The sequence below is a fragment of the Triticum urartu genome, chromosome 2A (assembly GCF_056163025.1).
Source record: "Triticum urartu cultivar PI428250 chromosome 2A, HENAU_Tu73, whole genome shotgun sequence".
Taxonomy (NCBI): domain Eukaryota; kingdom Viridiplantae; phylum Streptophyta; class Magnoliopsida; order Poales; family Poaceae; genus Triticum; species Triticum urartu.
In genome coordinates this window covers 200,663,529-200,690,551 of record NC_141874.1, presented here as the reverse complement: position 1 = coordinate 200,690,551, position 27,023 = coordinate 200,663,529, and the positions used below count along the sequence as shown (strand labels likewise).

Sequence of the window (27,023 nt, the reverse complement as noted above, 5' to 3'; positions counted from 1 at the left end):
ATGTGTTCGGAAACAAAACACAATACCCCATACAAAACTTCCTTCAAAAGGGATGTCCGAAATCCTGTTCATAAAAAAGATGAACTCGGGTCGGATTCGTTTTCGCGCAGAAAACACATCCAAAAAGTGATGCACTAATCGGAAGGTTCCCGGAGTTTGGACGGTCGGATCGAGCCGAAATTTTGAGAGGTGGTAGATATAGGAATTCCGCAGCTGATCAACGGTTGGATCTTCCAAAGGACGTCCGAGCTAGAAGATGGACACCACGCCCTAAACTCATCCAAATTCCCGTCCAGATTTGACAGGGCTCCGGTATATCGTGGATTGCCAGAGATTCCTCCATCGGAACTCGACGAAATTTTCCAGGGTTGTTGTAGACTCAATTCCGCACAATTCCACCAAAGCGATCGTCAAAGCGATACTCGAGGAGGTGGTGGTGGCAGATACGAGTTCGCTGTCCAGAAAAACAGCACGGTCGCTTGAGGGCAATGTTGACATTGAGCCCCCGAGCTCCATAGATGATTCCTCCGTGATCTTGATAGAGATCGTAGTTGATGTTTGATGAAGGCCCTCGTCTGGACATGGTGATCCGAACACGGGGCGCAATTCTTGGTCGAACCAAGGTGACCAGTCGAGCTGGTGACGAGGATGCCGAAGTCGCAGTTGATCTGCAGGCGAGCCATCGATCCTTTTGTCGATCACACAGCAGAACCCTCAATGAAAGCACCAATGTCGGTGTCAAAACCGGCGGATCTTGGGTAGGGGGTCCCGAACTGTGCGTCAAGGCCGGATGGTAACAGAAGACAAGGGACACGATGTTTTTACCCAGGTTCGGGCCCTCTCGATGGAGGTAATACCCTACTCCTGCTTGATTAATATTGATGATATGGGTAGTACAATAGTAGATCTACCACGAGATCAAGGAGGCTAAACCCTAGAAGCTAGCCTATGGTATGATTGTTGTATATATTGTATCTATCGACTAGCCTGGCCTCGGTTTATATAATGCACCCGAGGCCTAGGATAACAAGAGTCCTAGCCGAATACGCCGGTGGGTGAGGAGTCCTTGTCTTGATCACCAAGTCTTGTGGAATCTTCCTTGTATGCGGTAGCCGTCCGAACTGGCCCATGAGTATACGGCCACGGGGGTCCTCGGCCCAATCTAATAGATCGGGAGACGACGTGGTGAGTACCCCTAGTCCAGGACACCGTCACCTGGCGTCGCCGTCACCATCGCTGGCATCACCATCATCGTCGCCGGCGTCGCCGCCACCATTGCCGACGCCGCCCTCACCATCATCCACCACGTCGCCTTCATCTGCAGTGACCACCACCGCGTCGTCCTCGGAGGTGAAGGCCCTGACTAAAGCATCCACATTGTCCTCTACCCAATGCACCAGGTCGCCCTGGATGGCCTCGAGCACAGGGGCAATGGCGGCGTCGAAGTCAAAGTTGGGGTAGGTGTTCTGGAGGTGGCTGAAGACACGGGAGAACGCGCGCTTGAGCAGGCTGCGGCTCCTCTCCTCAACAAGCACGCGAGCCCTCTCGGATCGATTCTCCAGGTGTGTCACCACGTCGGTGAAGAAAAGGAGGTGACTGGCGTAGTCCTTCGAGTGGGGATGAGGTGCATCTTCATCGCAAATGGCGCCCAGCACCACGTTGGCTCTGATCCTGAGGCTTTGGAGCATGGGGGCGTGCTCGCGCTCCAGCGTTCGCCGTCAGAGCGCTTCCTCCCTGCTCTGCTGCACGGAGGACTCGACGTTGGCGACCCGCTGCTGAAGAGAAAGTAGCTCGGCACGGGTGGAAGCGAGCTCAGCTTGCACTGAGGCAGGGCGGCTGCAGCAGCTTTCTCGCGATGTTCCGCCTCAGCCAACCCTGACATGAGGACGATAGTCCTGCCCACAGCTTCGGCTTCCACCAGCTCCAGCTTCAGGTCATACCTGCCCTCAAGGTCCGTGCGAGCCTCGGCCACCCGGCGGTCGACCTCCTCCTGAGCCCTAGCCTCGCGCGCACCAACAACATCCTCCGCTTGGGCGACTTGGCGCTCCCTCGTCTCCAACCGCTCAAGCTCAAGGCTGCGCTCCGTGGCTTCCAGCGCCAGCGCTGCCTCGCACTTCAGGATCTCTTCCTCCTCGGCAGGCGTCCCCTTCATCGACGCTAGGGCGGCCTTGCATGCCTCCACTTGCTACTCCAAGGAGGTGCTCCAGGCATGGAGCTCCCACGCGCGTTTCTCTGTGATCTCACAGCGACGATCTGCTTCCTAGGCTTCTTCCAAGGCTCGAGCGCAGGCCTCATGCGAGGCTGCAAGAGATGCCTCGGCCTTCGCATTATCAAGCTTGCGTTGGTGGCGCCCGAGGTTGATGGCCACCTTCAGTTTGTGCCGCTCCTCCATCAGCCGAAGACCCTCGGCCTCGAGGCACGCGTCTACATCAATAGAAGCCAAGATCGGAGCCATCCAGCCGGCGCCCACAACCAGAGGAGGAGCCCTTGGCATGCTCGTCGCATCCCAGATGGGGCCAGGAAGAAGAGACGCCAGGAGCGCGGGCTCGAGGCGCCAGCCTTGCACGTCTGCCTCTCCGGTCGACCTTGCGCTGGAGGCAGCATGCTGGCCTGGGACGCTCAAGGCCAACGGGAGACTCGATGCAGGAGGAGGTTGCTCCCCGGGAGGCTTCACAGCCTTAGCTGATGGGGTCCTGAAGAGCCACCGTCAGGACGGGAAGAAACACTCGAAGAATTACAAAGAGAAGGTACTTACTCATCTATGGCGATGTACTTCCCCTGTTTCAACGGCCGGAAGGCGCCGCGCTGCAGCTTGGGGACCCCTTCCTTTTGCGGAGCGCGTCGAAGTCTACACAGAGCCGACCGAAGTGTTGGATGTGGCGACCAGCGCAGGGCGCGGCTAGTGAAGCGCCCGAGGAGGCAACCTCAGGACTGCCAAGCTAGGGAGAGCCATCAAGTTCCGCCTCGCGACGGCCTCCAGAGGCCTCAGGAGCTTCGACCTCAGGAGCAGCGGATTGCATCGCCCCCTCAACTGCCATCCTGGAGCGAGAGTTACGGGCTCCCAAAGATGATGCCTCTAGAGCCGCGGGAGGCTTCGACGCCTCGGCACCCGCGTCTCCTCCCTCCGGTGGTGCTTGCCCTCCTGCGTCCACTCTTGGGGCAAGTTCGGCGCCGGCGACAAGGAGGGGAACCACGGTGACGGGGTTCTCACGGGACCCCTCAAGGCCAACCGGACGCAACCCCCATTCGTCAAAGAGGGGCATATGCCCTGCGAACTCCATCTTGTTTGAGCAACAGTACAAGAGACAGCCCTCCGGTGGCATATTGGCTGGCGAGGGGTCGCCCGCCAGGACCTCGAGCATAGTTCTTTGTGCCTCGAGCGAAAGCTCTGACTCCTGAAGCCTCATGCGATCCGGGTCGACAGATAGGGCCCACATCATCTCGGAATGGCGCTGGAGTGGGGCGACACGGCATCGGAGGAACTCCTTCATCACCATGGGCGCGGTCAAGCCAAGGTCTTTCAATCTCCTCAGCTGGAACTAGACGAAGGCGAGGCGGGGGCTCGTAAGCTTCTTGTGAGCCCAGCCGGAGCTGGGGACGGCGGTCGCAGATGAAGGCGAGAGCAAAGGGCTGAGCGCTCCAACATCCACATACACCCACCGCATCCAGAACCCGCTCACAGACGGTGGGAGTTCAAAGTCAATCCCCGAGCCGGCCGTTTGCCGCCACGGCCTGGAAGCTCAGGCACCCCGAGCATTGCCGGGGGTCGGTCAGGTGCAGCGAGAAGAAATGGCGCAGAAGGGCCATGGAGGGGGCGATGCCCACCATAGCCTCTCAGACAAAGGCAAAGATGGCGAGAAGAGTGACAGATTGGGGATCTAGGTGCAGCAGATGAATCTGGTAATGGGAAAGCACGACGTTGAAGAAGGTGGAGAAGGGGGGACCAGAGTGGCCCACAAGGCGTCGATGAAGAACTGGACCTCAGTGGCTGTTCTATTGACATAATCTCAGGACGCGGGCCACGCCGCCATCCCTCCCCATTCGTTGAAGCTGGTGGCGAGCTCTAGGCGGACCTTGTCCACGGCTTCCTCATTAAGCACCCGCGATCGGCCGACGGTGGGCTCGACGGCTAGAGGTGGGCTGACGGAGGACAGGGGTCTCTTCCCTTTCTCCGTCCGGTTCGGCGCCATGGCGATGGAGAGGACTAAGCTCAGGTCGGATGGAGAGGAGGCTGAGGTTCGAAGAAGCGGAGGACTCGGGGAGTGCGTTGCCAGCAAGGGGGGAATAACTGTGTAGGATGCCGTGGCCGCCTAGCCAGGCGGATACCAAGGCTGCCTGGGGAAGCGGGCCCGCCCACGTCCAATCAATCGCCACGCGCCAACCATGGCCGCAGGCTGTTGGGGCCCATGGCGCTCCGCACTTGCCCTTTGGCTTCGCCTCGAAGCCAAGCTCGAGCGCGCCATGGGCCCGGGGGCTACTGTCGCTGTTCTGGGAACGGGGGTCCCCAGACTTGCCTACCCGCAGCCCGTGGCATGGCTCCCCTAGTGGCCCTGTACGGCCCATCTTCACAAACAAACACTCAAGACCCTCACGAGGGGCCAAGCCTCGCAAGGCGGACGACGCAAGACCTCCTCAGGGGCGGCCTCCCCAGGCTGGCTCGCGAGGGGCGGAGAGATCAAGGCAAGGGACACCTCACGAGGTTTGCGTGATGCAAGCCATGACGACTGGAGCCAGGCGGGCGCCAGTGCGCGCAGTGTCCTTGTTTCCTCTTTGGTGCTAAAGAGGCAAGCGCATGCGAGGAGTCCCAAGGCATCAGACAAAGGTTTCCATATTGGTGCAAGAAGACCAAGACCAGCAGGACAACTGGATGGGGCTCACCGTAGAGCCCAAGACGGCGTCACCACCAGAGCCTTTGGCAGGCGCAGACTGCTTTTGTCAGGATAACTTGTACTAGTTGTCCCCCTTCGAATTTGGCCATTGTGGGATCCCTTCTCGCTCAATATTTGGGAAGAGGACCAGGGCCTCTATATATAGGACTAGCCACCACAATAGGGAAGGATGAGATCATCTAGATCATCCCCAACCACACAAGTTCACCAAGCACAAGAACACCTCTTCTCAGGAGGCTGTTCTTCCCTTGTAACTGTTCATCCTTAGCCCAAGAGGCAACCCACCACACCACACTGGAGTAGGGTATTACACCACAACGGTGTCCCGAACCAGTATAAATCTTGTGTCTCTTGTTCTTTGGGTTCGTAAAGCTAGGCCGTGAGATCGTCTCGAGTGCGAGCTAGAGAGGGGGAGAGATCTTCGTGCGCACCCCAGTGTTCGAACCTCGAGGGTTTTGCCAGAACCTGAAATCCGACACAGGACTTCCCCGTCCTCCCTCGGACCCGGCAGCTGACGAGGTCCTACCTCGGGGTCTGGCAGCGGCGGTGGGGGACGTGGGTCACCGAGATTATAGATTGGGAGACCCACATCCGTCGGTGGCTCGATAGCTTCCACACGGCCGAGCTCGTGGCTGCTACCTCTTGAGCATTGCGTTGGTTTTCCCGGAAGAGGAAGGGATGATGCAGCAAAGTAGCGTAAGTATTTCCCTCAGTTTTTGAGAACCAAGGTATCAATCCAGTAGGAGGCTACGCGCGAGTCCCTCGTGCCTGCACAAAACAAATAAATCCTCGCAACCAACGCGAATAGGGGTTGTCAATCCCTACAAGGCCACTTACGAGAGTGAGATATGATATGATAAGATAATATTTTTTGGTATTTTTGTGATAAAGATGCAAAGTAAAATAAAGGCAAAGTAAAAAGCAAAGGAAATAACTAAGTAGTAGGAGATTAATATGATAAAGATAGACTCGGGGGCCATAGGTTTCACTAGTGGCTTCTCTCGAGAGCATAAGTATTCTACGGTGGGTGAACAAATGACTGTTGAGCAATTGACAGAATTGAGCATAGTTATGAGAATATCTAGGTATGATCATGTATATAGGCATCACGTCCGAGACAAGTAGACTGACTCTTGCCTGCATCTACTACTATTACTCCACTCGTCGACCGCTATCCAGCATGCATCTAGAGTATTAAGTTAAAAATAGAGTAACGCCTTAAGCAAGATGACATGATGTAGAGGGATAGACTCATGCAATATGATGAAAACCCCATCTTGTTATCCTCGATGGCAACAATACAATACGTGCCTTGCTGCCCCTACTGTCACTAGGAAAGGACACCACAAGATTGAACCCAAAGCTAAGCACTTCTCCCATTGCAAGAAAGATCAATCTAGTAGGCCAAACCAAACTGATAATTCAAAGAGACTTGCAAAGATAACCGATCATACATAAAAGAATTCAGAGAAGATTCAAATGTTTTTCATAGATAGACTTGATCATAAACCCACAATTCATCGGTCTCAACAAACACACCGCAAAAAGAAGATTACATCGAATAGTTCTCCACAAGAGAGGGGGAGAACATTGTATTGAGATCCAAAAAGAGAGAAGAAGCCATCTAGCTAATAACTATGGACCCATAGGTCTGAGGTAAACTACTCACACTTCATCGGAGAGGCTATGGTGTTGATGTAGTAGCCCTCCGTGATCGATGCCCCCTCCGGCGGAGCTCCGGAACAGGCCCCAAGATGGGATCTCGTGGATACAGAAAGTTGCGGCGGTGGAATTAGGTTTTTGCACTAAAAAAAATACACTTCCGTGATGATACGTGTTTGTCACAGTAGGTCGCTTTTTTTGTCATGCATGTACATCCATGACAAATTTATGACAGAATCAAGATAGTCATACCTGTGCTGTCGTAGAAGTGTTCCATGACATTACCAAAATTATCATCATGGAAGTGTCCACTTCCATGACGATAAATCGCGCGTCACATAAGTGCTTTCGTTATGGGTGATCGACACGTGGCATCCACCATAACGGAACGCCGTTAAGCTATTGGGTCGGGTTTTGGATCCGATAACTCGTTAACAGCCCCGACCAATGGGGATTTTCCACGTGTAAAATCATCATTGGCTAGAGGAAACACGTGTCGGCTCATCGTCGGGACATATGTCATCCACTCACTGGACAGAAGGCGCCTATGATACGTTGACACGTGGCACGGCCCAACAAGGTTAAATGGCCCGGCCCAACTAAAGGCCCAGAAGATTTTGCGGACCATAATGGGCCGGCCCAGCTAAAGGCCCACGAGATTTTGCGGACCATAATGGGCAGGCCCAGCTAAAGGCCCACAAGATTTTGCGGGCCATAATGGGCCGGCCCAGGTAAAGGCCCACAAGATTTTTGTGTGCCATAATGGGCCGGCCCAGGAAAAGGCCCACAAGATTCTTGTGGGTCATAATGGGCCGGCCCAGCTAAAGGCCCACAATATTTCGCCGACATTAATGGGCCGGCCCAGCTATAGGCCCACAAGATTTTGAGGACCCTAGTAGGTCGGCCCATTAACTGGCTGCCATGTTTTGGGCCAAATGCCAGCCCATATTTGATCCGGTCCATTAATGGCCTGCCACGCTCTGGTCCTAATAGTGGCCCATATGAGATCCGGCCCGTTAAAAGCCTACCATGTTCTGGGCCAAATTACGGCCCAGATCAGGTCCGGCCCTTTAAGAGGCTTTGGGCTCAACTATGGCCCATATCAGATTCGGCCCGTCAACTGGACACTATTCTTTTGGGCCCACTTGCTAAAGGCACTTAGTAATTCGGCCTGATATTAGTTTTAGCCTGTTAAGGGCCCGTTTAACATTTCGGCCCTATATTAATTTCGGCCTGTTAAAATTCCGTCATATAGTTGGGCCTAACTACGGCCCGGTATGCATCCGGCCTGCTCGTAGCCGATATCTGATTGGGCCTAACAAGGACCCAGACAATTTTGGCCTGTTAAAAGCCCGTGATTTGATTCGCACAATCATGGGCCGGGGTTCATTTCGGGCTGTTGCGTAACCAGTAGGAATTAAGAACAAACCTACTCTAAACAATAAAGAAATTATGGCATAGTAACTAAGAATAAACCTACACTACACAATAAAGGATTTAAGGTATATTACATCCACTGGGCATCAAAGTTCGCCACCAGTGATCATAAAGCGCAACGAAGAAGCAGATTACAAAAACTGGGCACCATAGCAGCGTAACAAAATAATACTGAACCAAGACCACTTCCAAGACAGTTCAAGAAAGGTTAGCCTTGCGGGGGAACTGCTGCGCAAGCTGCTGAGCAAGGCTGTGAGACCGGCCTAGCATGTCGGTCATAGCTTCTAGGTGTAGCTGTTTAGCGATGAGGTTCTCATTGGTGTTCTCCGCAATCTTTCTTAGAGATAGGACTTCAAGTCGAAGTTGAGTTGCAGAATGCCTTTCTGCTAGAACTTGGGTGTCGGAGTAATGGGCCACGGGTAGGCTAACCCGAGCCCCCGAACCTTTTAAGACATCGGGGCAGGCTGCGCCCCTCAAGACCCCAGGACGAAGAGCCACCTTTTGAGAAGTCGGCGGCAAGGCAACCGACTGCCCACTCACGGCCGAGTCCCGGGGACGACTTCAGGATAAGCCTACTCCTGACTAGCGACTTCTAGAGAAGCCGGTTTGGGGAGTCGGCCCGCCACTCCAACAAACCCCATGCCCTCATCAAGAGGGACGAGACGGGGAGTGGCTACAGTCAAGCCCACTCCCACCCCTTTCCAAAGGAAGGCATGGCCACAGTACGCCGTACCCGTAGAGATCTCCGTGCGGCGTAGCACTGTTGCCATGCTGGCCCTGACATCAGCACCGGTGGACCGAATCATGCGCCCACGACGGCTTGTCTGTACGACCTTTGGGCGGCGGGTCCCACCGGCCAGCGGGATCCCAGAAGAGGGCAGGTGCGCCACAAGTCGGACTCGTTGGGAGTCGGCCAGCTCCTCCTCCGGGGCCCATGCGCCATTAACCAGATGTGACGGAGAGTGGCAATAGTGATCGCCCGCCAGGCGGCGGGGCTGTTGCCACGACTCCATGACGAAGCCTGTGTCATTAGAAGCGCGGCTACAGTAATTAGCAGCCGGCAAGACCCGCCCGCGGCGGACGCGGCCTGTCGGCCCCGTACCTAGCCAGTCGGCGGGGCCCACCAGTCAGTGGGCCCCAGCAGTCGGCGGAGAAGACGGAGGCCGGAGGCACTGACGGCTGGGCCCGCGCCTAGCTGGATTACCATTGTACCCCTGGGGGGTGGGCCTATATAAACCCCCAGGGCACCCATGCAAAGGGTTGGAATCCATTAGCTCTTGACCAGATCATATAGGAGGGAGAGAGCTAGCCTTGCCCTCTCCTACCTCCAGGAAACAGCTCAAGGAGCAATCGTGTAAACACTTTGCCATAGTGATCATGCGGAGACCCCGCAGAGCAGCAGTAGGGGTATTATCTCCCCGGAGAGCCCTGAAGCTGGGTAAGATTCACCGGTGTGCATGTCTACGCCTCATCTCGTTTCCAGGCACCGGCGACGTTCTACTCGCCCCCACCATGATAAGCCATCCTTTGGCATATGTCGCACCCAACCCCCGACATTTGGCGCCCACCGTGGGGCGAGGTGCACCGCCGTCCGGAGACCTGCTCTGGACGGGAACCCTTTTTCTCCCTGGCGAGCGCAACCAGCCAGGCACGCCAGACGGAGTTTGCGCCGACGCGCTGCACGGCGTTGAGATCGCCTGCGCCGCTAGCCGCCTCGCCGAACTTGTCGGCGAGGTTCGCATCTCCGACGAACCTGCATCCGACACAGGCATGGGCGGCTCCGAGAGCCTCCTCGCTGGCCTCCTCGATCAACTCCACGTCGCCGGCGAGCCTGCCGTAGACTTGGAGTCTGTAGGTTCCACCGACCCGATGCTGGTCGACTCCGACACCGCGTCGCTCGACGCGTTCCCCACTAATGTGGTGGTCTATGACGAACCTCTCCCTCACGCGGAGAGCGACGGAAGCACCGTCACCGAGGTGCTCGTCATCAGTCATGATGAGCTCCCCGGTGGAGGAGCGCATGATCCGCTTGGCGCGGCGCTACAAGACCTGACTGCGCCCATTCCGGAAGACGCTGACGCGGAGACGTTGGAGGCGCGCCGCCTTCAGCTCGTCGAAGGCGCGAAGAAGCTGGCTAGCATGAGACGCTTGTCAGAAGCCTACCAGCGAGAGATGGATCGCGCTGTTGGTGGCTTGCCAGCCCCAGCTGGGCCCAGCCGCCTTGGCACGGTCCAGCAGCGCGGCGTAGCCATCGGCGACCTGTTCGGGGCAAGACGCCCTGTGTATGCTACACCTGCGGAGAACATTCGAGCCGCCCAGGCGGCGGCGGACGAGCTGGACAATTTCGAGGGCGAAGAGCGCCGCTTGATGATGGAGCGAGTCCAGCGGCTCCTCGACGCGGCTGCCGCGCAGAACGAGGCCGGCTGCCGCACAGAGGCGCCGCAGCGGCAAAACGACGACCTTCGCCAAGACCAAGGCGCGATGTCTCGGACGCCGACTGACGGCGCCCGAGGAAGAAGAGACAAGGATCTGGCTGTCAGCCACAGCCGGACTCACATTACCATAGAGCGCAACCGAGACGGCCGCCCGAGAGCAGTGGAACGATGGGACGACTGTCCGCCTCCTCCTCCTTGCAAGGAAAGGCGAGTCTCCCTGCCGCCTGTTGATCATCCGACTCTTGGCAACCGCCTTGGCCGCCGAGAGGGAGTCGGGGAAAACAACGCCCGCCACCGGATCGACCAGCTTCACCGATCCCTGGCGCTGGAAGTAGAAGACGAGTTGGGTCCGCCTTGTTTCGGGCCCCGCATTCGAGACGAGCCCTTTCCCAAAGGGTTCACGCTCCCAAGAGACACGCCCAAGTACACCGGCTCCGTGAAGCCGGAAGACCGGCTAGTTGACTACTCCACGGCTGTCAGCGTAGCGAACGGCAACAAGCATGTCATCGTAAAATACGTTCCGCTCATGCTCCAGGGCACGGCCCGGACATGGCTGAACAGCCTGAAGCCCCGCAACATCAATAGCTGGCTCGACTTCACTGAAGCATTCGTCCGCAACTTCACCAGCACATACAAGCGTCCTCCCAAGCCTCATCGGCTCTCCTTGTGCATGCAAGGTCCCGACGAGTCGACTCGCGATTACCTCACGCATTGGGCCGAGCTTCGGAACTCCTGCGAGGGCGTGCACGAGGTGCAGGCTATCAAGTACTTCACCGCCAGGTGCAGAGAAGGCACCCTCCTCAAGCACAAGCTCCTCTGCGACGAGCCAGAAACCCTCGACGAGCTGCTGATCATAGCAGACAAGTACGCCACGGCCGACTCCTCCATGAAGGCAGAGATTCAAGTCAGCGCAACTGGCAAAGTGGCTCCTCAAGCTCCAAGAACTCCGGCGGGAGATGCCGGTCGGCGACAACAGCAGAGCGACCACAAGCGCAAGGCCCCGCAGCCGGCTTCCAGCAGCCGGCAGGTCGCGACAGTTGAAGCCCAGCAGCCGGATGGGCAGCCTCCGCCCAAGCGACAGAAAGGTGGCAAGCCCAACTGGTTGCCGACCTTCTCATACGAGCAGACTCTGGATGGACCTTGCAAGTTCCATAGCGGCGCAAAGCCATCGAATCACACCACCCGGAAGTGCCACTGGCTCACCAGGATCGCCAAAGGAGACGGCCTCCTACCTCCCCTGTCTGCTGGGCAGCCGCCGCCGCCTCCGCCCCAGCAACCGGCTGTCAGGCCAGTCGGCGCAGTACAAGACGAATACCCCGAAGAACACAGAGCCTACGTGGTGTTTACCAGTATGGCTGATGATTGACGCAGCAGGCGGCTGCAGCGACAAGAGGTGAATGCAGTAGCATCAGAGATGCCAGAGTTCATGCACTGGTCCGAGAAGCCTATCAGCTGGAGCAGAGCTGATCACCCAGAGGTGATGCCGAGTCCAGGCTCTTATGCTCTAGTCTTAGATGCCACCTTTGCCACGGATAGACGAGCTGCTCGTTTCTCACGAGTTCTGATAGACGGAGGCAGCAGCATCAACATCCTGTACAAAGACACCATGGAGAAATTAGGAATCAAGCAAAGACAGCTTCAGAACAGCCGGACTGTGTTCCACGACATTGTTCCTGGGCTTTCCTGCTCACCAATCAGCAAGATCCTGATGGACGTCCTCTTTGGAGACAAAGATCACTTCCGCCGAGAGTCAGTTTGGTTTGAGGTGGTGGACCTTGAGAGCCCATACCGTGCACTACTCGGCCGACCCGCCTTGGCCAAGTTCATGGCGGTCCCCCACTATGCCTACCTCAAAATGAAGATGCCCAGTTCCAGGGGAATCCTGACCGTAGCCGGCGACTACCGGAAGTCGTCTGCCTGTGCGACTAAGAGCAGTCGGCTAGCCAAGTCCTTGGTGATCGCAGCCGAGAAGCGGCTCCTGGAGCGGGTTGTGGCGATGGCCGGCAAGCAGCCAGAGGTGTTGCCCAACCCAAAGGAGTCAGAGGCTGAGGGTTCGTTCAAGCCGGCCAAGCAGACAAAGAAGATACCCTTGGATCCGGAGCACCCGGAGAGGTACGCTGTCGTAGGCGCAAACCTCGACAGCAAATAGGAAGGCGAGCTTGTCGATTTCCTCCATGAGAATCGGGACATCTTCGCATGGTCCCCCAAAGACATGCCAGGTGTACCGACGGAATTCGCCGAGCATAAGTTACATGTCCGATCTGATGAAAAGCCGGTCAGGCAGCCCCTGCGCCGCCTATCAGAAGAGAAGAGAAGAGTTGTCGGAGAAGAAATAGCCCGGCTCCTAGCGGCCGGCTTCATTATGGAAGTATTCTTTCCAGAGTGGCTAGCCAACCGGTCCTGGTACTGAAGAAAAACAAGCAGTGGCGAATGTGTATTGACTACACGAGCCTCAACAAGGCCTGCCCCAAGGACCCGTTTGCTCTGCCAAGAATTGATCAGGTGATAGACTCCACCGCCGGATGCGAGCTGTTGAGCTTTTTGGATGCATATTCAGGATATCACCAGATCAAGCTGAACCCAGCTAACAGACTAAAGACCGCCTTCATCACGCCATTTGGAGCCTTCTGCTACCTCACCATGATGTTCGGCTTGAGGAATGCCGGTGCCACCTTCCAACGTTGCATGTAGAGGTGCCTCCTCAAGCAGCTCGGCAGGAACGCCCACGTCTATGTGGATGACGTGGAGGTGAAGACAGAAAAGCGTGGAACACTGCTGGAAGACCTCAAGGAGACCTTTGAGAACCTGCGCCGATTTCAGATCAAGCTCAACCCCGAGAAGTGCGTCTTCGGAGTACCAGCCGGCCAGCTCCTTGGCTTCCTGGTCTCTGAACGCGGCATAGAATGCAACCCTGTAAAGATCAAGACCATTGAGAGGATGGAGGTACCCAGCCGACTGCTGGATGTGCAAAAGTTCACCGGCTGCTTGGCGTCCATCATCCGATTCATCAGTCGGCTGGGCGAGAAAGCTCTCCCCTTATACCAGCTCATGAAGAAGACCACTTTTTTCGAGTGGAACCACAAGGCGGATGAAGCTTTTCTCCAGTTGAAAAAGATGCTGACTACTCCACTCATTCTGGCGGCTCCGACTCCTAAGGAACCTATGCTCCTGTACATCGCCGCCACCAGCCGGGTAGTCAGCACGATCATTGTAGTGGAACACAAGGAGGAAGGCAAGACACTACCTGTCCAGAGACCGGTATATTACCTGAGCGAAGTACTGTCGACCTCCAAGCAGAACTACCCCCACTACCAGAATATGTGCTATGGCGTACACTTTACCGCCAAGAAATTGAAGCCTTACTTTCAAGAGCATCCAATCACTGTGGTCTGCACGGCCCCACTTGCCGAGATCATCGGAAGTCGAGATGCTTCTGGTCGAGTGGCCAAGTGGGCCATAGAGCTGGCTCCCTACACCATCCACTACCAGCCCCGCACCGCCATCAAGTCACAAGCACTGGCCGACTTTCTCGTCGACTGGGCCGAGACCCAGTACCTACCTCCAGCGCCCGACTCCACCCATTGGCGGATGCATTTCGACGGCTCCAGGATGCGCACCGGCTTGGGAGCCGGCGTCGTCCTCACTTCCCCTAAAGGCGACAAGCTCAAATACGCATTGCAAATCCATTTTGCCGCCTCCAACAACATCGCCGAGTACGAGGCGCTCATTCATGGGCTCCGGCTTGCCAAAGAACTTGGCATTCACCGGATCCTGTGTTATGGCAACTCGGACTTAGTGGTCTAGCAGTCGTCTGGCGACTGGGACGCCAAAGATGCAAATATGGCGAGTTACCGCTTCCTCGTACATCAACTCAATGGGTATTTCGAGGGGTGCGAGTTCCTCCATGTGCCAAGAAACGACAACGACCAAGCAGACGCCTTGTCACGAATCGGCTCTACCCGCCAAGCAATACCATCCGGCGTCGCCCTTCAACGCCTCCTCAAGCCGTCTGTCAAGCCTTCACCAGAATCAGACTCCATCTTCGTGCCGGCTCCTCCCGAAGAAGTCGGAACTGACTCCAGAGCCCCGGCAGGCGGTACGGGGATTTTGGCAGATAGCTCCAAAGCCGCCACAGTCGAGGCTGGCCCAAGGACTGCAGTACCCGGCCCGGGACTACGGCAGCGGGCTAGAAGACTCCAGAACTCGGCCCAAGAGCCGCGCCAGTCGGCCTGGGGACTTCATTAACCCAGCAAGCGGTTGTTGACTCCAACCCGCCGCCTCCCAGCCCAGTCGCCCTCGTCCAAGTCGTAGTTCTGGCAGTCAAAGAAATAGCAGCACCCTCATGGGCCCAGCCTATCCTCAAATTCCTGGTGAGCAAAGAGCTGCCGACCGATGAGACCTCAGCTCGGCAAGTACAACGTCGGGCGGCAGCCTACACCATAGTCAACAGAGAGCTGGTCAGGCGCAGCGTCACTGGTGTCTACCAGCTGCGTAGAGCCAGAGCAAGGCCAAGCAATTCTCAAAGACATCCATCAAGGCGAGTGTGGCCACCATGCGGCTTCAAGAGCACTCGTCGCCAAAGCTTGCCGACACGGTTTCTTCTGGCCGACTGCCTTAGAAGAGGCCAAGGAATTGGTCCAAAAATGCAAAGGGTGCCAGAAGTTCAGCTCCAAGCAGCACCAGCCGACTTCTGCAGTCAAGACCATCCCCATTGCCTGGCCTTTCGCAGTTTGGGGTCTAGACATGGTGGGACCATTCAAGACGGGACGAGGTGGCTTAACTCACTTACTCGTCGCAGTGGACAAGTTCACCAAGTGGATAGAAGCGAAGCCAATCAAGAAACTGAACGGTCCGACTGCCGTGACTTTCATCTCTGATATCACAATTCGGTACGGCATACCACACAGCATCATCACCGACAACGGCACAAATTTTGCCAAAGGCGCCTTGGCCCGTTTCTGCGCAACACAAGGCATCCGACTGGACCTAGCGTCCGTCGCCCATCCACAGTCAAACGGCCAGGTGGAGCGAGCAAACGGCCTCATCCTGTCCGACATCAAGCCCCGGCTGGTCGAGCCTCTGGAGCGGTCGGATGGCTGCTGGCTCGACGAGTTGCCAGCCGTCCTCTGGAGTCTGCGCATGACTCCAAACAAGTCAACCGGCTTCACGCCTTTCTTCCTCGTCTACGGTGCTGAAGCCGTCATCCCAACGGACATAGAGTTTGACTCCCCAGGAGTCACCATGTACACCGAGGAGGAAGCAGAAGAAGCACGTCAAGACGGCGTCGATTTGCTGGAAGAGGGCCCGCTGTTGGCACTCAGTCGGTCCAGCATCTACCAGCAGAGCCTGCGCCGATACCACAACAGGAAGGTCAAGCCAAGATCTTTCCAAGAAGGCGACCTTGTGCTCCGGCTGATCCAGCGAACAGCCGGCCAGCACAAGCTATCGGCACCTTGGGAAGGCCCTTTCATCATCAGCAAAGTGCTGGGCAACGACTCCTACTACCTGATTGACGCTCAGAAGCCCCGAGCACGCAAGAGGGACGACTCCAGCAAAGAGACAGAGCGGCCATGGAATGCAAATCTCCTCCAAAGATTTTACACTTGATGTAGTATGTACTATGCTACCTTTTGTATTAAAGTACCAAGACTTCGGGCCCCCCGAGACGAGCTCGGGGACTGCCCTCTTTTGTCTATATGATAAAAGTTATGCCTACAAGTATGTTACTCTTTGTTATGCCGCTTGGCACTGGGCTCGATAGGTCGGCCCAGGGACTTGCCGCCTTGCACTATGAAAAGCTTCCTGCAGCCGGACAAGTAGTGTGTGGCGTCTAAGCCATCTCCTGTCAGAAGCCGCAGCTCGCAGAGCGACTGTACGGTGGGCAGGAGTAAGGCAGAATGGGCGCTCGCATGAAAAATGGCTAAGGACCCAAAGCATAAAACATAGCTCAAGACGGCTTCTAGCCTTCCTTTTTCTTTTCACAAACCAACTATTAACCAGTCGGCTCACCGCCTTCTATCCAACTTGCTAAAAAAACTCTAAAACGGCTAAGTACTTGCCTTCACAAAGTAGCCAAGCATTTGATCCAACGGCAGTCCGCAGAGCAGCTGTCCGACTGGCAAGATAGGAAACTAAGGGAAAGCGGCAAATGAACAAGCCAAAAGAGCAATGAGCAAGAAAAGATAGAATTTGGATAAATATTTACATAGCATAGGCCCTCGGCCGAATCCTCGAGCAGAAGTTCAAAATACACCCCACGGGTGGAATTGTGCGAATTAACAAGTTCTTCAGAGACTACTAAAGCAGATATAATAAAGATAAGGCGACAGCCTAAGATGCGGCAGACGGATTCGGAGGGTCGGAGGAGGCGGCAGCGTCAGGCGTTGGGGCGGCCGGCCGGGCAGTCTCGGCTTGATCGCCTCCGGCGGCAGTCGGCTCGGTCGCACGCGGCTCGTTGCTGGAGGCGCGGTCGAGCTGAGGCTGGCCGTCTGCCCCGTCTTCTGGTGCCTCCGTCTCGCCTCCGTCCTTTGCCTCGCCTTCCTCCTCGATGCTGGAGCCGATCACCTTCGCCGAGTCCTCGCCGTAGTCTAGGTTCATCCCAAACCACTCCGGCGGTACCTCCTCGCTGTCTTCAGACCGCTCGGGGACGAAGATGCTGGTGTCGGTATACTCGGCGATCGCCATGGCACGCTTGACGAGGGCGTCTTCCGCGGCTGCCAGCTCTAGCTGGGCCTCTGACCGGAGTGTGGCCAGCCGATCTAGATCCAGCCCCGGATACCATGCCTTGACGAACTCCAAGGCCCGGCGTGCTCCAGATCGGGCCGAGGAACCCTTCCAGGCCTCAAGACGACCAGCCGCGACCTCTAGCCAGTCGGCAGTCAGGCTGGGGGTGCGTGGAGCCTGCATGTCCGGCCACAGGGCGGGAATCGCTTGGGCACCGACACATTGAAGCCGACGCAACATCCGGTGAGTCGGCCGAAGGCGAGCCTCGATGCTTAGGATATGCTCATCAAGGGTTCGGGGGGCGTCGGCGGCGATCTCTGCACCTTCCGCCCTTCGACCTTCATGGTCAGCCTCGATGGCTTGGATGTCGGCCTGCGAGTGCCCAGGGAAGAAGTCTGCCAAGACGGAAGAAACGAAGAAACAAGTCAAAAATCAGGAGTCGGCACAATTTATAATCGGCAGCTCGAAGAAAGAAAGTAAAGAAACTCACCATCAACAATGTCTTCAATCTCATGGAAGCCGGAGGCTAGCATTGCCTCTTTGTTAGTCCAGGAGGAGCGCTCGCTCACGAACTTGGCCAGGAGGGCGGTTTCCGCCTCTTCCACCTCCTTCTGCGTCTTCGCAAGCAGCTCCCTCTGCTCTGCCAATTGAGTGGCCAGCAGATCGCGCTCTGTGGCGAGCTTGCTGCACTCCTCCCCCTTGGCGCGCAATGCGGAGTTGGCTTCGCTCAGCTGCTGTTGAAGAACAGCGTTGGCTTCTGAAGAGAAGGAAGAAAGAAGGCGTTAAGTCATCAGTAAAGAAGGTCGCCGGGGAGATCCGGCCCGACTGCTCAGCAGTCAGCCCGAATCTCGGGGACTACAGCCCGCGGTGCGCCAGCGCGCCCCCGCAAAGAAGAGAAATGACTCACTCCGGCTCTCCGACAGGTCGGCAGTCCGCTTGCCCAGCTCTTCAATGTTGCGGTTGAAAGCGGTGACTCGGAGGTTGTGGTAGTCCCGCGACAAGCATTTCAGACAAAAATTAGTACCCAGAACTCACCAATTGGAGTTCCGGGCCGCCTGCTCAGCAGCCGGCCCGAAACTCGGGGACTACACCCTGTGGGTGTGCTGGCGCGCCCCCACAGAGAGGAACAAGAAAACAAGGACCAAAGAGAAAACATACCCGGACGGCTGCCCGCGATGCTAGGTACGCCTTGGTGCAGTTCTGGATGGCGTCACCCTCAGCTCGAAGCTTCGTTTGGATGTCCAGAAGCGCCTGGTTCAGCGGCCCTGTGCCGCCTCCCCGCACCCACCCAATGGGTGCGGCGCTCGTCGCTTCGGCATCCGGGATCGCCGAGCTAGCGGTGCCGGTCTCCAGGGGGTGTGGCGCCGAGGTCGCTTTCTCAAGACGGCGGCGCGTTGGCGAGCCGACTTGAAGGAGTAGCCTCGCCACGGCCTCGTCTTCAGTCGGCGGCACCGGAGGGTCCGCTGGCTGTTCGCCTTGTGCGCTCCCAGACGGCGGCGGCGGCGGCGGAACAACCACGTCCGGCGTGGAGCAGTCGCCGCCTTCCTTCTCCACGACGGGGTTCTCGCGGCCGGCTTCCCCAGTCTGCCCCATGAACTCTAGAGGCGGCGGCGTAGAGTTCAGCGGGGTGACGAACACCGCCGATTGGCGTTGCACGGCCTCCTCAGCCTGCCGCTTCGTCGCGGCGACGGCTTCGGTCTCCGCCAGTTTCTTCTTGGCGGAGGCCTCCGCCTTATCGGCCTCCACCTTCTCTAGGCGGGCGACCTCTTCCTCGTTGCACTTCTCCTACGCATTCCGCTCTGTCGCCTCCCGGAGGTCAGCAGCGGGGTCAATCCGCCGAGTGGTGGCGGACGTCTCCGCTGACCCCATGACGGAGGCGGCGGCAACCCTCTCCAGAGTGAGGGGAGCCCTGAAGCGAGGGAAGCAAGTAAAAGACTCAGACAAAGCTACAGAGAAAGAATAAAGCGTCAAGACGGAATACTCACGTGGAGACCAGTGGCGGCTTCTTCACTTCCTTACGGAAGCGGATGGCCTTCGCAGCCGCCTCGTCCCGCCGGGTCGCCGCAGCCGAACTCTTGGGCTTCTTCGGCCGACTGCCGAACAAAGTCGGCACGGCCCTGCGCTTCTTCCCGCCGCCTGGAGCACCCGGCGCGGCAGAAGAGCCCGCGCCGAGATGGCTGGCTCCTGGCCGGGGGCGGGGAGGGGGGGGGCGACCTCCTCATCATCGCCATGCCAGTCCTCTAGACTGGCCCTGAACCGCGGGCGCCTCCTCCCTCAGCGTCGTCTTCCAAAGCCGCCGCCCCCAGATCGGGGTCGTCGGCATCGCTCTCCGCCCGGTCGGCAAGGAACTCGCGGACCGGCCCCGAGGTGCCGGCTGGAGGATGGAGGAGGGGATTCTAACCAAAGCCGACTGGTCAGGTCGCACAAAACAGACTCGGCAAGAAAGAAGACAACTCGAAGAAAGAAAAAAAGGGCAACTCACTGTAGGTGGGGGGTTGGCGCGGGAGTACGGCTCCTTTCCGAACCGCCAGTCCTCCAGCGGCTTGCTGTCCGAGAGGTAGTTCACCATGTAGGCCACCTCCTCGTGAGGCATGTCCTTGGTGCACATTCGACTCGGGTCACGGCGCCCGCTCATTTGGCATATCATGTGGGGGCGGCCTTGGAGCGGGAGAACTCGGCGCACCACGAAGGCGGCCAGCAGGTCCGGACTAGTCAGGCCCTCCGACTGTGTCAGCACTCGGAGTCGTGTGACGGCGCCGACTCCCGCAAGCGTCAACGACTTGGCCTGGTACGACCAGTTGGGCAGTCTCCCAGCCGGCGGGCCGGCTTCGAAAGCCGGCAGGTTGACCCAATCGCCCCCCCGTGAAGACGCTCTTCACGTAGAAGTATGATCGCTGCCACATCTTCACCGACTTTATCAGCTTGATGGTGGGGAAGGGGTTGTCGGCTCCCGATCTCCGCCCGGCGATGAACGCGCCGCATTGAGCCGGCACGCCTGCAGCCTGGGTGCCGAGCTTGCAGTAGAAGAACTCCCCCAGAGCTCGAGGGTGGGGAGGACTCCGAGGAAGCCTTCGCACAAGGCCACGAAGGCGGACAGCAGCACCACCGTGTTGGGCGTGAGGTGGTGCGGCTGGAGGTCGTAGAACTCCAGAAAAGAGCGGAAGAAGCTGCTCGCCGGCAGCCCCAATCTGCGCAGGCAGTACGAGCGGAAGATGACCCACTCGCCCTCCTCCGGCGCTGGGGAAATCTCCTCCCTCGGCGCAAGACACACCCGCACGTAGTCTTCACCGGGGAGCCGACGAGTCTTGCGAAGGAACTTGATGTGGTCGTCGTGAACTTCTGAGCCGTCCTAGGTGCCGGAACGCACCGAGGGAGGCGCGGCGGCAGAAGAAGAACTCATCGTGAGCTGATCGCCGCGGCGTTCGTCAGAGCTTGGGCGCACGTCGGGGTGAGGAAGAAGAAGAAGGAGAAGTGCAAGGAGTAGTGGAAAGGAGGGGCGCGCGTGCTCTGCCGCGCCCCCTCCTCCCCCTACTTATAGCCTCATGGGCTGCGAAGCCGAGGGGGCGGTCGTGGGATTTACTGCGCCCACGGCCCCACGACCCCCACGTTTCCACGACAAAGTTACGGGAATCCCAACCGTTCGCCTGGGCCACAGCGGATTATCTTGGGCGCCGAGGCACGGTAGTGGCGGGCCCCGCCTACGGGCCTGTCCCGTCACGCGCGTAGGCTGGCAGACTGGCCCGGCCGCGTGTTATCACGTGACAGGCCCGGAACGGGCGGCGGCCTAGAGGCTTAGCCAGCACGCTACTTGGATCCCGCCATGACGTTCGAAATACTGTGCAAGTCAGAGTTGGGCGGGTCCGACTCCTTCTAGTCGGCCCGGCGGAAATCAAGCAAGAACCATGTGTCGAGCACCCGGAAAGAGAAACTGCTGAGGCTTCTTGGCCGATCGTCCGCGGCGCCTCACCAGCTTCGGGGACTACTGTCGGAGTAATGGGCCACGGGTAGGCTAACCCGAGCCCCAGAACCTTTCAAGACATCGGGGTAGGCTGCGCCCCTCAAGACCCCAGGACGAAGAGCCGCCTTCTGAGAAGTCGGCGGCAAGGCAACCGACTGCCCACTCGCGGCCGAGTCCCGGGGACGACTTCAGGATAAGCCGACTCCTGACTAGCGACTTCCAGAGAAGCCGGCTTTGGGGAGTCGGCCCGCGACTCCAACAGACCCCATGCCCTCATTAAGAGGGACGGGACGGGGAGTGGCTACAGTCAAGCCCACTCCCACCCCTTTCCAAAGGCAGGCATGGCCACAGTACGCCGTACCCGCGGAGATCTCCGTGCGGCGTAGCACTATTGCCATGCTGGCCCTGACATCAGCACTGGTGGACCGAATCCTGCGCCCACGACGGCTTATCTGTACGACCTTTGGGCGGTGGGTCCCACCGGCCAGCAGGATCCCAGAAGACGGCAGGTGCGCCACAAGTCGGACGCGTTGGGAGTCGGCCCCCGGGAGTCGGCCAGCTCCTCCCCCGGGGCCCACGCGCCATTAACCAGATGTGATGGAGAGTGGCAATAGTGATCGCCCGCCAGGCGGCGGGGCTGTTGCCACGACCCCATGACGAAGTCCGCGTCATTAGAAGCACGGCTACAGTAATCAGCAGCCGGCAAGACCCGCCCGCGACGGACGCGGCCTGTCGGCCTCGTACCTAGCCAGTCGGCGGGGCCCACCAGTCAGCGGGCCCCAGCAGTCGGCGGAGAAGACGGAGGCCGGAGGCACTGACGGCTAGGCCCGCGCCCAGCCGGATTACCATTGTACCCCTGGGGGGTAGGCCTATATAAACCCCCCCAGGGCACCCATGCAAAGGGTTGGAATCCATTAGCTCTTGACCAGATCATATAGGAGGGAGAGAGCTAGCCTTGCCCTCTCCTACCTCCAGGAAACAGCTCAAGGAGCAATCGTGTAAACACTTTGCCATAGTGATCATGTGGAGACCCCGCAGAGCAGCAGTAGGGGTATTATCTCCCCGGAGAGCCCTGGAGCTGGGTAAGATTCACCGGCATGTATGCCTACGCCTCATCCCGTTTCCAGGCACCGGCGACGTTCTACTCGCCCCCACCATGATAAGCCATCCTTTGGCATATGTCGCACCCAACCCCCGACATTGGGACTGAAGAAGTCGAACTGATTCAGACAACGAATTCTGTGAGCTTGTCTGACTGTTAGTCTCAAGTAACTTGAACACTGCATCAAGACAAGACTTTGGGGTTGTCTCGCTATCTTCAAGATGTTTTGCCTTCTTTGCTGCAATATATGTTGGGTTTGTCTCACAGCCTTCAGCAGACTTGTGCATGCCATCAGGCATATCACCCTGAAACAAAGCAGAGAGATGACAGGTTTTGCACATGTATAAACAAAGATGATAACTTTTCTGTCAATTCTATCCAATTTCAAATTAGAAAATAAAGAGTATGTTCAAAATATCAATAGCATAATTTGGCATTGTTCATAATGCGGGGAGCTTCACCACACTACTGGATTACCATGTCAACATAACAAGCATAGATGAAGGGAAAAGAAAATCATTGTATCTATTTTGGATAATGTGCATGGCATGTTGTTCATATCATCAGCCACATCAGTAAGATAAAACAGGAGATGACAAGGTGCAAACATGGGCTGCTTCACCACACACTGGATTATAGATCCACAAAAACAAGCATACATATAGGGAGTATTAAGTAATGTGCATGGTATGAATAAGGAATTTGGTTTTACAAGTAAAACTTAGAACTTACGGTTCTTACGAACATGCATTTTGGTAGAAACAGCAAACTAAACAACAGTAAATGATAGGGAGTATGAGCAAATTAAAAAGCAGTTGAGGATAAAGGCTTTAGAAGGACTGACTTACATTAACAGTTAACACCGGCTTTATAATGCCCTTCTCCATGGCAAGGGAAGGATAACTCAAGAATTTCAGCACAAAATCTTCTTCATAAGCATTGCATGTACTCTACATTTTGTAGAGAGTAATTATAGATATGATAATACTGGAAGGGATAGAGGATAATGAAGATAAGATGCAGATTGATGCTACATAATCAACTACCAATCCCTGGAAGTACAAGCGTTACAGGACAAAATGTACTGACAAGAGCAATGGGCTACACTTCTGCACTGGCATTGTCTGTGTATTCTACTTGTTGGTAAGATTAAATATAGATCTGATCTTTTTTAGTAAATGGTGGGCGAGGGAGATAAGATGCAGAATGCTACAAAATGAACCAATCCCTCTTCCCATAATACAAGAGTGTTTTGAACACTGGTGTACTGTACAAAACGTTCTTATATTATGGGACGGAGGGAGTAGTTGTTAATGTAAGTACAGTGATAGACCATGTTCAGTCCTTACAAGAGGACTGCAGAGCTAAACCTCTTCAAAAGCATTGGGTTGATTCTAAATTTATGTAAGAGTCCATACAGATCTTATAATGTCCACTAAATGGACGATTACGAGGCTAACATGTGCAGTGATGCTACATAATCAAACATCTATGAAAGTAAGTATGGTCATACAGGGCAAGAGGTACTCACAAGAGCAATGCAGTGTGTAGTATATTTGCGAGATTCTGTGGTCCCTTGAGAACGAATGTTCTTTTGCTAACAGTTTTCGTACAAGTGAGACATTAAGGCAAATGCAGAAATGTAGTTCAAATTGTGATGTGATATCATAGACAGTACCTTACGCTGCAGCCGAGACCAATGTGTAACAAGATTATTCTAGTCACCGTCGGATAAATGTAGCACCGAAGACTTTACAGAAATTTTGTTCAGAGGCTTGCCATCGAAGTGCGCTTGCCTCAGGTAGGAACGATACTTAATACGAGTGCTTGAAAAGCACAACCAACCCTTGCTCGTCATCACAATCCAGTTTGCGCCTCGCCTATTTAAAAGAATGAAATCTTGTGTCTTCTGTCAGCAGAAACATATGCAGTAATGACCATGAATAACATTAGTACATTACTTACGCGTAAGTTGCGGAGGAAGACTGGAAATTGTTCTATGTCTGCGGTATAATCTTCCCATGAAGGAAAGATGCGCACAAAGTTCCTGACAACAACATAAGCTTCGTCTTCTAAACTGGGAATAAATGGAACATGGGTCCTATTTGCTGCAATTGGGGCTCTCTCTGGTTCGAAAAGGGATTTGGCAACTGGATTTGGTGTACACTTTGCTGGAATGAGGGTTTTGCGTCGTACAGCTGGTGCTATGTCAACTGGCATAATCATACTGTTTGCTGCAGTTGGGGTCTGCTGAGTTGGGGCATCATAAATGACCAGTGTAGTAGGGCTAGAGTCTGCTAGAGTTGGGGTATTTTGTGGGTCAGGTGATATTGCAACTACACCTAATGCTCTATTTGATTTATCAGGTGCCACTACCTTTTCCAAATACTTTTCTTGTGCTCCTCCACGATCAGCAATCGCCCTCTTCCTTTTGAACGTCTGATACACAAGAACGTCATTTGAATGGATAAATATTGTATGATGATAGATGGAATATGTACTGAAAATGGATAGGCAGGGCGTATTCACATACACGATGTGTAAACTAAGCTAATGGTAGTTCAACAAAGTAGAAGCAATGCAAAGCATCAGTTGCAAGATATGTGCGAGCAATGTAACCTTGGAAAGTTAGAGCAAGTACCTTGATGGGTGAATAAGATAGGGCATCTTCCTCTGACTCCTCCACTAGGGAGCTACATTGACTTAGGTCTCCCTCTAGCTCAGAATCACTGTTAGGATCATATTCTGAGCATGAATCTGTAGGTGGAGAGTGTTTGCATTACATCCAGACTTGATTTCAGTCTCTTAATGCCAAGTTTGACAGCCATGGCATTGTTCTGCTTTATTCTTTTCATGCGCGCAAGCTCATAACCATTATGATGCTGTTCAGAATCTGAGATTCATGAAAACATAAAAAGTAGTCAGGTTATCTATGGAATGCATTGCGGTTTCAACTCGAAGAGTGTCTCCCTATAAACCCCTGCATATGCAAAGTTCACCTCCCCAACCATGCTGACCAGACCACACACAGAGATACACACCCGAGCAGCGAACATGCATTTTTGAAACTAATTTAGGAACATTTAGCTGACCAATTAAACAACTCTGTTTTAATAATATCAGATTCGTATTTGAACAACTAAGCTTGTTTAGCTTGATGGGTGGAGCAGTGTTATTATGACACGAAGCATGTATTCTGATTGTATAGTGATCATGAAAGGGGGAAACTCTAAGCATATATTTTTTTTAGCAAAAGAGGGTTTCCCCTCTGTTTTCTATTAAAGAAACCACCACGGAACCAACATGATCAATTAAACCCTAAGCATAATCAATTAAACCGTATTATGGCTGTGCCATGGTAGATTTGAAGCTGCAAACCAGAGAAATAATATTTAGCATCCATTGTTTGCTTCGAACTAAGAACTAAATTCTAAGAGCTAAAAAGAAAGTAGAGTAACCAAGTTAAGATCTATTTTCTGGTTGAGATCAAAAAGTTGAGGAGATATGAAGTACCACCTCTCTTGCGGCGCCGTGTAGGCATCGGGGGTGCGATGGCTGTCGGTGGCGTTGAAGCAGATCTGCGACAGTAGACGGGTGCATCGGGGAATAAGTCCCGTTGCGGTGGAAGAGAAGGTCATGTGAGCGGCCCCGGCAAAGAGGACGACGACGCCGATGAAGCGAGAGGACGCGATGCAAGGCTATTGGTCCGTCGCCGTGGATGAGAAACGTCCATCTCTAGCAGTGGACGACGCGGTCTTGGTAGGAGCTCCGGCATGGTGGAGGACGGTGGCGATGGATGTGGTGGAGGATGGCGGCGATGGATGGGGTGGCGGACGGAGGCTGGTGTGGGAATGGGGTGTTCTAGCGCGGACGATGTATGAATGGGAAAATGGAGGGAGAGGTACGGGGAACCATGTTTTTGGGACGCGCCTATCTGAAATATGGGAAAGTTACGAACTTATCCCCCGTTTCAAATTTGGACGTCTCGTCGGTTGGGGATAGGACGGTAATCTCACATCTCCCAAATATTTGCCGATAACTATTTCGGGAGAAGAGAGGGTGTTTTGCCGCCCACGATTGGCGCCCAAAGTGTATGAACGGGGCTGACAGGTAGGGCGGTTGTGTCACGTCTGATGGAAATTACACATCTGCCCCTATTTAAAATATTAGCCTACATCAATTTCGGGCGAGGAGAGGGTGTTTTGCCGCCCACAGTTGGCGCCCATGGTGTATGAACGGGGCTGACATGTAGGGCAGTTGTGTCACATCTGATGGAAGTTACACATCTGCCCCTATTTAAAATATTAGCCTACATCTATTTCGGACGAGGAGAGGGTGTTTTGTCACCCACCGTGTATGAATGGGGAATGGAGGGAGAAACAGAGGTCTTTCGGACGAGCTTGAATCAAATGAGTTTTGCCACCCATGTTTGACGCCCACCGTGTCGGAACGGGCTCAGAGGCGGTCGTGTCACATCTAATTGAAGTTACTAACCTACCCCTATTTAGAGAAGTGGAAATCGGGCCGATGGATTGTCCGTGTAATGGGTAGACAGTAATTTCCATCTCCCAAACACTTGGCTTCGGGCAGCCGATGTGGGAGTGGACATTTTGCCGTTTCTTTTGAATTTTGGGACAATAAGCATCCACGTTTACCCTGGCAACTAAATTCGAATCCATTTTGTATTCCTATATGAATCTTTACAAATCATTCTATGTGTTTTATATATCTTCAAAAGGACGACAAAGATGTATTCCACTGTCATATATGAATATGGTTTACAAATGCTGATACTCAAATTCAGAAACTAGAATCCA

At 55.2% G+C, this 27,023-nt stretch overlaps 1 protein-coding gene across 1 annotated transcript; it reads right to left on the bottom strand.

The window, feature by feature from the left end:
- Window positions 1–16,753: 16,753 nt before the first annotated feature.
- Window positions 16,754–17,679, bottom strand: LOC147984534 (uncharacterized). The gene is made up of 2 exons (XM_087539771.1): window positions 17,637–17,679; window positions 16,754–17,541 (listed from the first exon to the last, which is right to left on the bottom strand). The coding sequence occupies exons 1-2, from the start codon at window positions 17,677–17,679 to the stop codon at window positions 16,754–16,756; spliced, it is 831 nt and encodes a 276-aa protein (XP_087395897.1).
- Window positions 17,680–27,023: the final 9,344 nt, after the last annotated feature.